General features: G+C 35.9%; 2 protein-coding genes across 3 annotated transcripts in view; both read left to right on the top strand.

The window, feature by feature from the left end:
- Positions 1-1,094: 1,094 nt before the first annotated feature.
- arf3b (ADP-ribosylation factor 3b) lies at positions 1,095-9,690 on the top strand. Its single transcript, XM_082189847.1, has 5 exons — positions 1,095-1,224; positions 4,835-5,115; positions 6,454-6,564; positions 7,011-7,135; positions 8,198-9,690. The coding sequence occupies exons 2-5, from the start codon at positions 4,968-4,970 to the stop codon at positions 8,357-8,359; spliced, it is 546 nt and encodes a 181-aa protein (XP_082045973.1). The 5' UTR covers positions 1,095-1,224; positions 4,835-4,967; the 3' UTR covers positions 8,360-9,690.
- Positions 9,691-14,424: 4,734 nt separating this feature from the next.
- Positions 14,425-15,688, top strand: part of erbb3a (erb-b2 receptor tyrosine kinase 3a) — a 28,642-nt gene continuing 27,378 nt past the window's right edge. For both annotated transcript variants that reach the window (XM_082137327.1, XM_082137326.1), the window contains exon 1: positions 14,425-15,077. In XM_082137327.1, coding sequence (XP_081993453.1) covers positions 14,984-15,077 — 94 coding nt within the window. In that variant the 5' untranslated portion in view covers positions 14,425-14,983. The remainder of the gene's footprint in view (positions 15,078-15,688) is intronic.

Genomic DNA, 15,688 nt, shown 5'->3' with positions numbered 1-15,688 from the left:
TTTTCTGGCATGTTTCGACTCACGCATAAGATCCGCTCTGTGCTGTCGTGTCTCTGGACCGGAGCAGACTGTGTGCACGCTGTGGCGGTTTGCGTGACACTAACAGGAAACCAGATTTCATTTGCCCCAATGGAAAACATATCTACACTGTCTGAATCGTTCCCTATCCCCTATATAGTGCACTATGTGCCATTCACCATGTAAAAAACAGTACATTTTTGAACAAGTGACCGATTTCAGCCGCAGTTTCGGTGTCTATTTATAGTGTAGGAGGAGGGATGTTTTAGATTCTAGAGAGCATTTGATTGGACAGAGAAGCTGAAGTGCAGAGTGATGTCATCAAAATCGTTGATCCATATTTGGCAGAAGTGAGAGACTAAGTTTTGAATGCTTATATCTTATATCTATTGTCATTGTTTTGGTGCACACTAGATTAAAGCTAACAGTAAGGCTAACATATTAAAAATAAAAGCCTAAAAACTTCAATTCTGATTTCATTATACATCAAAATAGGGAAGAAAGGACGATCACAACTTCCTTTTTGCTGACTTCAAGAACACACAGATCAACTAAATAAAAATGTAGCACTTGTTTTCATTGCTTTTCTTTTTTTGTTTACAAATTGTAAAATGAATCTATACCATGCTTTATCTCCATAAGCTCTGAAGCAAGGTGTACCATCCGCTGTGAGTATAAATATTTTCTTCTTTGAATTCACTTTAGTTGACAATCTTCTTTTTTGAAACTTCAGTTTATTTATTGCTTCTTATAATAAACTGTTGCTATAGCTACCTAATGCTACTGTCTTAGGATATGATTATATTTAGGCTACTTAAAAGTTAATAAATATACAATATAGTCCTATATATAATTTATTCACTTAAAACAAAAAGGTTTTTTTTTTTTTTTTTTTTTGATGTTTCAGAAGTTCAAAAAATAAATGCAGGCCCATATCTTTTATGGCTCCAAGATAAATATGCTAGATATTTGTTAAGAATTTCCAGAGAATTTGTAGCTTGAAAGAGTGTTGTAACACCTCAAGCATTTCCTTGACATGTCATTTATTTGACTAAAGGCTACCTTACCTGACTGGAATCAGTCTCAACATGCGAAAACCAAACATCGCGAGAAATCCCCATCGAAGCCTGTGCTGTCGGCGTAAACTCTCGTGAGATCTTCTCTCCGTCTCTCCGTGTCCAAAATCGGCTGGTGTCATCTCGCAAGGTAATCCGGATACGTACAATTGTGATTGCTCTAAAATGAAACACTTCGGAGTGGTTCTGACTGGTTGAAATGTTGCTTGTGCTTTCGGTAGACTATGACAGCGCGTCTTATATTGCTATTGGAAATAGAGAGACATAGACAGGCCTTCCGCGAGGCACGTATGCGTAGCGTCTCTATCTTTCCAAATGAATGAAGATCAGTATCACACATGATGTGCTGCCTTACGCCTCTTCAGACATTAAGACGGCTTGTGTTGCGCTTGGGTTGTGATTGATTCCGGTTTGCTTTTGCATGAATTGTGGTGGTCTTGCATAAGAACAATTTCATCCTTCTGCTTCGTGCCAAACGCATCTCTTCACGGAGTAGCTCCGATCTTTGTATCCTACGCCGACATTGTCAAAGGGTCGTAGGCCTTTATACGCAAACCGGCAGTATTCGAAATATTTATTTAAGAACCGTGTTAATGTTTGTAAAGATCACCGTGTTAGATACAATGTGGACAACCGTCTAGTAGTAACGCTGTAGTATTTCGTTGTCTCGTGACATAAATACATTGTTGGGGTCCCTTGCACAGGTTTGAGTAAGCCTGGGTTTCTTGAATCATTCAGAAACAACGAAGGAAGCCTTTAAGAATGAAGAAGTCTGTTACAAAAACCCGTGTAAAAATATTCCTGGTGTGTGTCGGGGCGTCAGCACCATGGACAGCGCACCCGGAGTCAGACCCCCGCAGCTTCCGTTCCTCCGGAGACCCAGCAGTGGAGATTATATTTCAGCACATTTCTCTGACAACATACATGTCACAGTTTTAAGTCTGGACTTCCTGTAAAGAGCACATTCAGGGCTTTGCAGAGATACCAATTCCCTGCTGGGGAAAAAACAGCTAAAACCAGCCTGTTTGGCTGGTTTAAGCTGGTCTCCCAGGCTGACTGGCTGACTAGCTTTAACCAGCTACTTCCAGCTTTAACCAACTCATTTTCAGCAGGAAAATGTTTGGCGTAACCATGACAACTCCCTCTTCTTGGTCTTTAAAAATTAATGAAGGATCACATTTAGCACTCTTATGGAAATATGATCAAATTTTGTAAGTATAATTTAAATCTGACTAATTTTCTAATTGTTTGTCAGAAATCAGCATCTCAGGAAAATGTTATGGGGTTTCAAATCAGAATATGACTTTCTGTTTTGAAACAGGGCATCGATTTCATATATCAGACAGCATTGCATATCAGGCATTTTGGAGGCACAACATGTGAATAGGGAAAGAAATAATATATCGATATTCTTATGAAAATATTCCCAATTATTACTCCCATTGTTACATGTATTTTTTCATTATGTTGCCCGAAGAACACATTAATATGCAAATTAGATACAGATGCATTGCATGGAATGGGAATGGCATTTATGGCCATGTTTACATGCATATTGCGTAAATTAAAATGGTATATCAAATCATTCTGTTATATATTTGATAGCATAATTGAGAATCATCTTTATACAAAGTTTGGATAAAAAAAGCTTGAAACCTAAAAATTTACTGATGAATTAAAAAAAAACATTGGTTTTGCCTTATCCTTTCGTGTCTTTTAATTTTTTTAATAAATGGTCCTGGTGTCCTCTACAGAGGACATAATATAACACAGGAATATATATATATATATATATATATATATATATATATATATATATATATATATATATATATATATATATATATATATATATATATTAATTATAACCTAATAACCTGTTTTAAGTCAAGACAAAAGGTTAAGGTGCATAACCAGCAATAAACTGTACTTGATGCACATGCAAATGTGTCCATTAAGACAGTAATAAGAGATTATTGCTGTCTTAATGGACACATTTGCATGTGCATCAGGTACAGTTTATTGCTGGTTATGCACCTTTCCTTAACCTTTTGTCTTGATTGTAGGGGAAATAATTTATGTAGTTAGTTGTTGTTCATATTAGCCTACTCGGGATAGGTTTATTTTTTAAAGTCAGTTTCTTTAGGCACGTACCTTACTGTATTTGCTACACAGGGTGATTGAACATTTCGACTGTGACATTATAAGCTGTCACAATATGAACATGCTATTAAAAAGCCTATTATAGGTTTTTGAGCAAGCTGTAATGTTTGCAACACAAAACAAGTCATGAAACAACAAATATGTAAAATCAGATTTTAGAAAATTACAAAATTTAAAACATTTGAGAACACACCGATCATGTCCACAGTACACAGTTCAATGTTTTGGTTCAAATCTACCTTCATTATAGCTGACTCTTGTGTCAATGTGGTTTTATTGTGTTTTGGTTTGCCTTGATTTGTTTACCCCACAGTTATTACAAGAATATGGTGATTGGTATTTTAGTTTGGAGGGCAAAAAAAAAAAAAAAAAAAAAAAAACCCTCAAGTTAAAAGCGATTAAAACTAAAACAAAAAAATAACACATTTGTGTAATTGGACATTTGACTCGTAATCTTATATACGTGTTACACTTTGACATCATGAATTAGGACAAAATGGCCATCAGAAAATGTGTTCTACATCTTGGATAACTCCATCTGGGAATGTTCAGGGGGGTTGTGTGATGGAGGGGTATGAGAGGGATGAACAGATTGCTATACAGCCTGAAGACATGGCAGGATCATAGTTTCTTCAGTTCAGTCCAGTCCGTGTGTGTTCTGTGGTTGTTAACATTTTTGTAGCTTCTGCACATGAAGCACATACTAGTGAAAATAAGAAATGTAAATACACATCCAGAAGCATTATGCTCATTTAACCCGCCCCCTCAGAATTTTGAGACGTGTATTTTTCATTTCAACTTACAAACGCCTCTCTGATAATCAGTTGCACGATTACAGTGGGTAAAAGAATGCTTGTCTGAAACATTCAGATTACACAGTTCACCATTCACATGCCAAATTCAGTCAGTCGAATTAAATAATATCTAATGAAGATCATTTGCTTTAAACTGAAACCCCTTTTCCACTGGAATCAGTTTTAAATTTCCAAGGTGCTTTTTTCCATGCTGATCTCTCTCTCTCTCTGTCTCACTCACTCTCACACACACACATATACTTATGATGGGTTTCCATGTTTTATGGGGACTTTCTATGATTTTTATACTGTACAAATTGTAAATGATTTCCCCTTAAACTAATCCTAATTCTACCCATTACAGAAAACTTTCTGCATTTTTACAAGCATCACTTACTATGATTTATAAGCTGTTTTCCACATGGTGACCAAAAATGTCCAAAAGTATTGCCATCCTTGTGGGGACATACCCTGAACCACACACACTACATTTATTTGATAAAAAAAGAAAGTACTTATTATTTTTTTAAATCAGTACTGTAGTGTAATATTATGACAATATAAAATAACTATATGCACTCTAGTTATATATATATAAAATACAGTGAAACAGTACAATTGTGAAATATTATTATTTTTAAATAACTTGGATTTATATATTTTAATATACAAAATTAATAAATGAATATATAAATATATATATATATATGAACAAATATATTTTCATTGACGACCAAGTACATGTCATCCACATTGATTTTCTTTTCTTTTTTCCCTTTGCAGGACTCCAGATTATTATTTCTTCTGCGAGCATTATTTCTCAAGGCTTTCAGTCTTTTACCTCAGTGGATTGTTCTACAAAAGGACTCACAGCTTTCTGGATTGTGATTGGCTGGACGAAGCAAAACATTGAATCATGGGGAATATTTTTGGCAATCTGCTGAAGAGTCTGATAGGGAAGAAAGAGATGAGAATTCTGATGGTTGGATTAGATGCTGCTGGTAAAACCACCATCCTTTACAAACTGAAGCTGGGAGAGATCGTCACCACCATCCCAACCATTGGTAAAATCATGCTCTTACTTCATTTGATTGTTTTGTAGACTTTGTTACAATACTGTTTAAATAGGTATCTGTACATCCGCAGACAGAATTCATGGTCATTTCAAACACAATATAAACAAATTTATAAGTATTTCATAAATAAAAGTATATTTCTCTTTTTGTGGGATGTGGGAATTAAATAAAAAAATTCTCATGAAATTAAAAGTGTCCTGAATTTTGTGTAAACCTGTTGCACTGAAGCTGTTAGCTTCCATATAGCTGAATATTTTATTGCTTCTATGTGCATTAGTGCCCGTCCACTTTTTCAGCGGCGCTGGTTCTGGAAGTATTTTTTCCATTAATTTCTCCCATAGGGATTTTAAAAAAGTCTGTAAGCGCTATAAGCCATGAACCAAACCAAACAGCTACGAGGTGAATCATAACATTGATTTAAGGCAAAAAAGTATTTGAAAATCTGACAAAAATACAAGACTGTGCACTTAACGGCTTTTCAGTGAGGGAAAGAACTACAATTCCATGAAGCTTTGCGAAACAGCATAATCAAATTAAAAACCATAGAGAAATATAAAACTGCTCATTTAAAATGTTGATTTTATATATATATTAACAATATATTTAAAGTTTATTGCAAAATATGCAGATATATGTATTTTGAGATCGACTTTCATGGGAACTAAAGAGCTTTTTTTGGCTCGTTTTGATTGTTTCAACTCTCTGATTGTTAGAATTTTCTGTACAGCATCATGGGTAATGTAGTTTTTCACCACAAATTCAGCTGTTAAACACAATTTAAAAATACCGTCGCTTAACAACCTCATAGCTCACAGTAGGGCTGTCTTTAAAGGTTTATCATTAAAATCAATTTATCTATGGTGAGTTTTTACTTTGAGAACCCGAATGTTGCACTCTATTACTACTGGCACATAAAAATGCTTCCTATATGACCTTCTGTCATCATTTACTAACCCTCAATGGACAGTTGATAAGACCCCATTGACTTCCACAGTAGGAAAAAAAAAATACTATGGAAGTCAATGGGGCCCATCAAATGTTTGGTTACACATATTCTACAAAATATCTTCTGTTGTGTTCAGCAGAAGAAAGAAATTCATACAGGTTTGGAACAACTTGAGGGTGAGTAAATGATGACAAAATTTTCATTTCTGGGTGAACTATCCCTTTAAGAAATTAAATTGTTAAATTTGCCGGGTGTCCCCTACATACATCTAGAGCAATTATATTTGTACAGTTGTTGAATGCACTTTAATTGAATTGTACCATTTGAAATAGTAAAATGATGTTGTGATTCTGGTCACACAATGTTTGTGTTTGTGTTAGGCTTTAATGTGGAGACAGTGGAGTACAAGAACATCAGCTTCACTGTGTGGGATGTTGGTGGTCAGGATAAAATCAGACCACTCTGGAGACACTACTTTCAAAATACACAGGGTGAGTTACACATACACTCAACTTCTCCCTCTTAAACACATGTTGCTTTGAGTAGATTTAGTGCAAACTGTGTAGCTTGTGTTTAGCGAGCGCAAACTGTGCAGAGCCACCTTGTAACATCGGTGAAGCAGGGTTATTATAGTTAAGTACAACTAAACCCATTAAAAAAAAACTTTTTTTTTACTTGAAATAATATAAACGTTAACCACAATAAAGTATTTAAAAAAAAAACTATAATAGTATCTCAATGTTATTAGACAACACTGGTTAACATGTCCACATAGAATGTTAATGCAAAATAGCTCAGAAGTAATATTCAAAAATAAAAATCAATGTTTGTTTTCTTTTTAAAGCAAAACATTGCATAGTTGGATACAATCTGTGTATGCTTTCGTGTTGTGTTAATGTTGCTCTGTATTCATCTCTGCTGTTTTTTCTCATCGTAGGTCTTATTTTCGTGGTTGACAGTAACGATCGGGAGAGAGTGAACGAAGCGCGGGAGGAGTTAATGAGGATGCTCGCAGAAGACGAATTGCGTGATGCTGTTCTTCTTGTCTTTGCAAACAAACAGGTACTGCACCTCATCTTCAAGTGACATATTCTTGACATATTTACAGCTGGAATTTTTAAAGGGGCTATTTGTAGAATTCAGAAACCCTTGTTATTAGTGACACCGGTGGTCGTTAAGTGAACTACAGCCAGCAACTTATTGCTCTTGCTCGTATTCGTGCACACGTAACGCACAAGAGACTATGGGCCCTATCATACACCTGGCGTAATGCGGCACCAGGCGCGATGCAAGAGTTTTTTACTAGTTTTATCATTTTCACATCCTGCGCCACGTTGTTAAATAGCAAATGCATTTGTGCCCAATTGTGCGCCCATGGGTGTGCTGGTCTGAAAACGAGGTGTGTTCAGGCGCAATGTTGGCGCATTGCTATTTTGAGGCAACTGAAATAGACTGCACCATTGACCAACTGAAACCTGGTCTAAAGTCGCAATATTGTTTTTGTTATTTAAAGAGCGTGTTAGTAATATGCGCCTATAGGCGGGTCCACAACACGCGTACACTTTGTCCCATAGATGATCTGTCTGCGCACTTTAACCTCGCGCTCGAGCAGATCCGTTTCCTCGCTAGAGAAACCCGCCATGTAATTTTTTTTTTTTTTTACACATTTTTACGCCCTTTTCTTTGCATGACACATTGTCAGTACATATGTCAGTACATTGGCAGTACAGAATAGCTCTTTCGGCATTATCCTGAACATAAACATTGTCTCATGCGTCATTGAATAAGCACACGTCCTTCCCAAGTCCTTCACATAAAAATCAGTCTACAGGCTCTCATAGAGAACCTAGGAAGTCGTGGAAGTTTTGCTACAAGCTGTTCACATATACAAAGTGATTATTAATATTAATATTATATTCTTACATACAGCCCCTTTAAAATGTGGTTCTTAGCAGCCAAAATCTTACCAGCCCCAAACTTTTTGAATGATAGTACATCTGTTTAAATTTCAATTAATCATATTCTATTGTCCATAATTCTGCTGCTAAATTGTGTACTTATTTCAGAATAAAAATCTATGGTTCTATTTAAAAGCATTGACTCGTCATCGTATTTTCCTGACAGGATCTGCCAAACGCCATGAATGCAGCTGAGATCACAGATAAACTCGGCCTCCACTCACTCCGCCACCGCAACTGGTATATACAAGCGACCTGTGCGACCAGCGGAGACGGTCTGTACGAAGGGCTCGACTGGCTCGCCAATCAGCTCAAGAATAAGAAGTGAGGGGCGGGATTTTCCTTCTGTGGCCGTTTCTCTCTTTGGGAAGGGGGTGGGAATAATTTGGCCTTTGGAATTGTTATGTTTGATTTGTCATTGTTTGATTTAGTTTCTTTTTTGTTGTATAATGGCAAATACAGTATGTGGTTTATAGAGCCTTCTATGCTCTGTGTAAATCATCTGTACGCACATGCATTCACTACGCACACTCGCAGATCAACAGGCATCTCATTTTCTCTGTTGACTTTCCACTTTCACTGTATGATGAACGCCGGTCAGTGCAGTGTCGGTATATAGCATCAACGTTTGGTCGATGTCATCTCCGCCTCTCCCACTCTCACTCAATCTTTCCATGTTTACAATCAGTGATCAGTGTTGTCCTTGACTGCCATGAAAAAGATAGTTAGCTATGGGTCTGAGCATGCTCATGTATTATGTAATATGCTTCTGTATTTCCTGGTATTGTCGAAAAGCTCTGTTTTCAGTAGATGCGATTATAATGCAGCTTGCCTCCTCACGCACACACAATACCCACAGTCTACGACCCCCGCTGTCCGTGATTGCGTTAGATACCCTGCTGTGTTTTGCATGGCTCTTTCTCTCTGTGTCGTGTGTTAAGCGTTGTGGTGTAGTAGAGGTTAGATCTGCATGTGTGTGTTTAGTCACACTGAGCTGGTTGGTTGGTGTTGCATGCTTGCTTTGTTGCTGTACTAGAATGGACACAGTGATTGGATGCTATAGACCTTATGTAGCCCCGCCCCTTTTCAGCGCTGCGCTCGTTGTCTTTTGTCTTCCGGTCTGAATTTTCACAGCGATCTTGCGTATTTATGAATGAACGGCTCGTTTTAAAATCTTCCCGGTCTACTGACATTTGTTAAGACATCTGCTTTAAACATTACAATCCTCATGATAACTTTCGTTAACTTTACATTAAGTAAATCCACTTCAAAAGCTAATTACTCCTGGACAGCAATGCCATAGAAATATACAGAGCGACCGCAAAAACGGAAGTTAAAAGACAAAATTCTAAAGATGGCGGCGCCCTCGTTTCTCTGGCGCATAAGATCTATAGATCGAATGTAGAGTCTGTGTTTCTGCAAACATTCCTCACCTAAATTATGAGTCAAACATGGTGCTTTTGAATAGTCCATCATAAACTAACACATTCGAGTAAAGCTGTAAATAAAGCTTTTTTCAGTCAAACGCCCCCCCACCTTCACTTTGTTGTACTGAAGAATTGACTTGGCTAATTGTTGCATGGGTAAAACGGTATTGTGTCGTAATAATCACTAGCATTGTCTGCATGGCATGCATGCTGTGCTGTTAGTCCAACAGATAGATAGTAGATAGATAGATAGATAGATAGATAGATAGATAGATAGATAGATAGATAGATAGATAGATAGATAGATAGATAGATAGATAGATAGATAGATAGATAGATAGATAGATAGATAGATAGATAGTGAAATGCTGTTTAACATAGTTGCTAGTACTAATTTGCCACTGACATGATGAATAGATTGTAATGATGACACTAAACATTTGGCTGTTTTTTTTTTGCTTTTGCACTTTGACTATTTGAATCATATTAGCAAACAGCATAAAAAAGCACACACACGTACACAAAACCTTGGTATGTCAGTGGTCTGCGGCAAACTGCATAATATCGCATCTCCCTCTGTGTTAGATTGCTTGTTTCATGCGCATAATGTGTTTTGTGGGTTCAGACTAACATATCACCCCCAATGAATGTGAATTTGTTGAATCAGTGCTGGTAGGCTGACACATTTTGGCTTTATCCATGATGTTTTTTTATTAGTATAGTTCAGAAACGGAAAAAATATATAGATGTGTATATATATATATATTTATTTTGTATTTTGTTTTGTGTATAACATATTATAGCAAACATCACAGATACTAGTGATGTTTAGATTAGTTCTAACATAATCTATGTGTTACAAACTACATGGACAAATGGAAAATCACTACAGTATATTACCATACTAGCCAGTGTAAATGCAACAAACAACAAAACTACTTATCCTGCATTGCATATTTGTTAATCCATCCTTCACACAAATCTAATAGCAAAACAACCTGTTTGAAATTGTATTCGTTTCTGGGAATAGCATTGCTATTAGTTTGCATACCGGTATTATTCCAGGCAACACATTTGTGGCATTTTCCCACTTCATGTACACTAAAACCAATTATTATGACTCTTACCACTGTTGTGAACCAGTAAAATCAGCTTTTTAGACTTCAACTAAAAACTATAACATATTAAGTCAACATCTGCATGCATCATGTTATTTTGTATAACACAAGGCATCAAGAGAGTTAAAAGACAAGTTCCCATTTGTCTGCATCCTTTATATCCTTTGTGAGACAAAAAAAGGGATTTGTGAATGAACATAATGGCACACAAGAGGAAATTCAGACTTTGTCTGACAATGAAGTTATATCATCATCATCATCATCATGCACATTTTAAAAAGGCAAGTATTTTCAATCTAGGACATGGTTGGAAAAGAGTCTTGCGTGCTGTAGCGTGTGGGTGATGCAGGGATGGGAGAGTTACCTAAACAATAGTGCTATTTAGCAAGACACTTCAGCTCAAATGATTCAGTTTGACTATGGAACATAAGCATAGCTAGCTTAACACCTTTCATTTCAGTAGTATTAGCATCGAATGCAAACAACAAACTGTCTGCAAGGCCATTTCTACACAAGTCTGCAGTGTGAATCGTCCAGTCTGTTAAGTTTCGTGGCCTTATCTTCTTACTAAAGTGTTTTCACATGGTTATTTATTAACTAAGTTATTGGGTCACTGAGTTTACTTGTTTAGTTTTTAGTTGATCTGGAAACAAAAGGGGTTAAAACATCTCAAATATATTGTTTGCTTGATTTCAAAGCATTTATTCTTTGCATTGAACCGTTTTTGTGCTTATTGAGTAGCTAGGGTTTAAAGATTTTATCTTCTTCAACATTATATATTTATTTATGTATTTATTTTGGTGAGTGTTTTGGTGAATGTGTTTTTACCTCTGTGTGCTTATGCATTTTCTTTCTTGATTTTTTTTTTACTGTGTTGGGTAAATCATTTTGATGGCTTACGGTGTCAGTGAACATAATCAATGAAGGGAGAAAACAATTTCTCAATGAATAATAAATAAATGAATAGAACTCTTAGAAATCATGGATGAAATGTGTAATTATCTGTTACAGTAGATTTAAAAAAGACTATTGTTGATTATTATGATGTAGACACCAAAATCTTTCTCTCCCTCTGATCCTTTGACTGTAACACTACACTCAAATAAAAACATGGAAATTACCGTATACTTTGCTGTTTCTTTTCTAATTTATATTTGTTCTATTTTACATTTTTAATGCTACTTGCAGCTAATCTAATGAGCAACGTTTGTGTCCAATATACAAATAACACACATAATAAATAAATCGTATATAATGGATGCACCCCTGCTGGAAGATTATAGTGGATTCTGTTGCATTGTTTAATAAACCTATCCCTCCTGGTCTGGAAAATGCTTTAGTAAAGCCTAATGACTTCATGATATTGTATATGTGTAATGTCTCATAGTGAACTGGTGCCAGAAATGGATCAAGTCTAATCCTAGATTTAGACTACAGTTTTTAATGGTTTGTTGAAAATCCTCTCATCATTTGTTTTTTGAAGATGAACGAAAGTCTTGAGGGTGAGTAAAGTAAGATATTTTAATGAAATCTGAGAGATTTCTGTCCCTGCCAGTCCTCACAACTACCACTTTGACGCTTCAAAAAATTCATAAAGAGATTGTAAAACTAACCCATAAATTGAGTGGTTTAGTCCAATTTTCCGGAAGAGGCACAATCACTTTATATGATGAAAAGATTGAATTTAGGCTTTTATTCACATAAACATTAATCAACTCACAAATGGAAGCTTAAGCATGTTTGTTTGAAATGCGAGAACCAATGAGGTTCATTCTCTTGTTACGCAGCACGTTTGAGCTTCAGTGAGAACCAATGAGGTTTGTTCTTCTCACTCATCAAGTATGTACAGTTCAGTTTCTGTTTATGTTCGCTGTTCATCTAAATTCAATCTGTTCATCATATAAAGCAATCGAGTCTCTTCAGAAAATTTGGACTAAACCGCTCGATTCATATGGATTAGTTTTCAATCTCATTATGAACTTTTTGAAGCTTTAAATTTGTGTAGCTGTCAATGGAGGGACAGAAATCTCTCATATTTCATTAAATGTTCTTCATTTGTGTTTCGAAGATTAACGAATGTCTTATGGAATGACATAAGGGTGAGTAATTAATGGCAGAATTTAATTTTTTGGATGAACTAACCCTTTAAATAATGCGTCGCATTATTTATTGCAAATGTCTCGCAAAGCCTTGAAACGTCCGTGCTGGATTCCTGGTGTCTTTCTGCACTGCAGTCCCGTATGTCAGCCAGAAGAGGGCAGAACTATTATGAGAACACACACAGTTTCAGTCACTTTTCAGTTCGGGAAAGTAAGAATCTCAAATGCATATTCTCATCATATGTGCTTATATAGTCTGTGTCTTCGCTAATGTATAATATTCATATATCCGGCAGTGCAATATATATATATAAATATAGAAACCCACAATCTGTTCAGACCAGAAAGAGTGTGAGAGAGCTCAATGAATCAGGGTGTGTTCTGGCCCATAATGCTTTTTGCTGGTGAGATATTAACGAACAAGGAATGTGCTCCAAAACCATAAAAAAAACTTGTTTATGCAGTGCATCTCTCTGTAAAAAAGTGATACATAAGAACATAGGCTATAGAAGTATTCACTAGGGCTTGTTGTGCAAGAATATCTGTTTGTCTGTCTTCCTCTCTGTCTGTCTGTTTTGTCTGTGTACTTGTTTGTTCAATCAGTGCCTCACAGACCGGTAGTGCCGGAAGAGCTGGTCTTTAAAACCCGTTTTCCAACTGTGACTACCACACTCATGCTGTTTGAACAGAGAACAAGAGGAAAGATAATTGTTGGAAATGTACCAGTATGAACAGAAAAACATATTCAAAATCATGTTTTTTTTTTTTTTGTGAGTTTGTTTTAGGTTTTTTTTTTATATCTTGGGGCATGTAGAATTTGAGTAATTATAAGAAAGCAATTAAGAAAGAAACCTAAAAATAAAAGTGTTAAAAGACACTTTGAATTATATACATTTTTTTTTAATAAATGATTGTTAATATCTATCAAGGATTATAATTAAATGCATTGTTGTGAGGCACAGTATGTGATGAGTGCTCAAAAATGTTTACTATTGAGATAATTACATTTTTAGAAATTACAATGACTAGCCTACATTACAACAACAAAAAAAAGACATTTAAATGCCATTTTTGGTTACACTTTATTTTAAGGTATCATTGTTACAGTGTAATTATATATTTAAGTACTTTTTTTTTAATTGAGTAAAATTAATTAACAGCATGTGCTTACTATAGGGTCAGGGTTTGGTTGAGGGTTACATGTAGGCTACATGTAACATGTAACAACACTGTAAAATAAAGTGTTACCAATTTTTCATTTTATTTAGTCAGTTATTGAATTAATGTGAGAATGAATTAAATTAATTAATACTTTTTTTCTGAGAGTAATATAGGCCTATGAACTTTAAACTAAAAAGGTAGGATTTACTGTTGAGGTATTTATAATTTAAAGAATTACAATAAAAAAATTGAATGTATTATTTTGGCAGTTATTTTTTGTGTCTGAGAATCATGTGTGCTCTAAACTCAGACACTTTCTTGTCTCAGAGTTCTACAGCCATCTGAACCGAGGGACAAAGTTGCCTTTGTGAGACTGTGAGTCCAGAGCCATCAAAGAAACAGTGATAAACTAGTGGACGATACCGGGACACAATGCCACCCTTGACTTGCACACAATGAGACCCCTCACTCAAAGATTACATTATTATCGATACAGCAAAGCCCAGATGTGTGTATATGTGTGTTTGTTCAGAGAGAGAGAGCGCAGAATCTTGGCACATGCATGTATCACAATCTCGTCGGTGCTTTCAGTGTAGGCTGTGAGGACTGTCGGTTACTGAGGGAAATTTTATAACACTGCCTGTTTATAGTGGTCAAGAGTTCACTATGAAGGCTTAATGACTTGTTTACATGTTTGAGATAAATCGATGCACGGGCTTTGGAATTACACGGTCAACGTCACAGCCAATCAGCGTTCAGCATCGTTCACCTGTCCTCGTAAACAGGTAACAAACCTCGAGACAACATTCATGCGTGCGCGAGTGTTTGTTTACGAACCATTTAACCTGTCCCGTATTTCTGGTCGCTTTCCCCCCAACATTTTGATTGTATTATCATTTTTGTTTCAGTCAAACTATTTGTTTTTAACTGACGTATAGGCTACTGAAGGATTTAACAGTCTATAAACTTTTTCGTAACCGACGGAAACGGACTATAGCCTACTTGATATTTTTTGATGAGAATTCAGGACAAGCTTCGGACAAGCCGAAGTGAAGGGAGCATCATTTCTCCCACGCTTCTTTCGCCATGGATATGTAACTGACTGTTCATCCTGACGGACTGACTTCACATTGGGAATATTCTGAGAATGAAAATGAAGATGAATGCGCTGCAGATGCTCGCGCTGTGTCTCGCGCTCCGTTCACCTGCGCGCGCTCAGACTCAGGACGGGAAACCTGAAGGTAAATCTGTTTTTACACTCGTGCATGATGCACCTCTCCGTGAATAGAGCAGTACATTAAAACAACATTTGAATCTTGCATTATCTTCATATTTTCCACTTAGTATGATACTTTACATTATGTGTCCAAGCTGCATACATTTCATGCAAATATAATTAAGTGTAATTTAATAATAAAGTGTAATCTGCATATAAATATATTATGTTATCTAATTTAAAAAGGTATATTCACAAACCATAAATCCAAATGTGCTTGCACTTTGCCTAAATAAATAACCCAAAATTGTGATGTTGCTGTCAGTAATGCATTCAGAAAACCTGTTTCTGCACCATTGTGTCTTAAGCGAGATATGTATGTTTGTCTTAGACTAGGAGTGTAAAAGGACAGATTTTTTTCCTGTACTAAATCAGTGCTCAGTTCAAATAACAAGTGACTCAACCTGTAGATTTTGTTAAACCTGTTTCCTGACTCAACGGCTGTCCTCTAAAAGGAGAGAATCAGAGGAGTTTAAACTTGTGATGCCAACTGTGTTTCACTGTTTCTCGTCTTTTGAATCTCATAACATTTTTATTTATTTAATTTTGCACATTTTTATAGTTGTAAGTTTTGTT

The sequence above is a fragment of the Leuciscus leuciscus genome (assembly GCF_965113295.1).
Source record: "Leuciscus leuciscus genome assembly, chromosome: 14".
NCBI classification, from domain to species: Eukaryota; Metazoa; Chordata; class Actinopteri; order Cypriniformes; family Leuciscidae; genus Leuciscus; species Leuciscus leuciscus.
This window is presented reverse-complemented; position numbering and strand designations above follow the sequence as displayed.

What these genes read in the sequence shown, in the direction of transcription:
- arf3b (XM_082189847.1), top strand. Translation starts at nt 4,968, where the DNA reads ATGGGGAATATTTTTGGCAATCTGCTGAAGAGTCTGATAGGGAAGAAA. An exon ending in CACCACCATCCCAACCATTG is followed by an intron (nt 5,116 to 6,453) that starts GTAAAATCATGC and finishes TGTTTGTGTTAG; the next exon opens with GCTTTAATGTGGAGACAGTG. An exon ending in TTGTCTTTGCAAACAAACAG is followed by an intron (nt 7,136 to 8,197) that starts GTACTGCACCTC and finishes TTTTCCTGACAG; the next exon opens with GATCTGCCAAACGCCATGAA.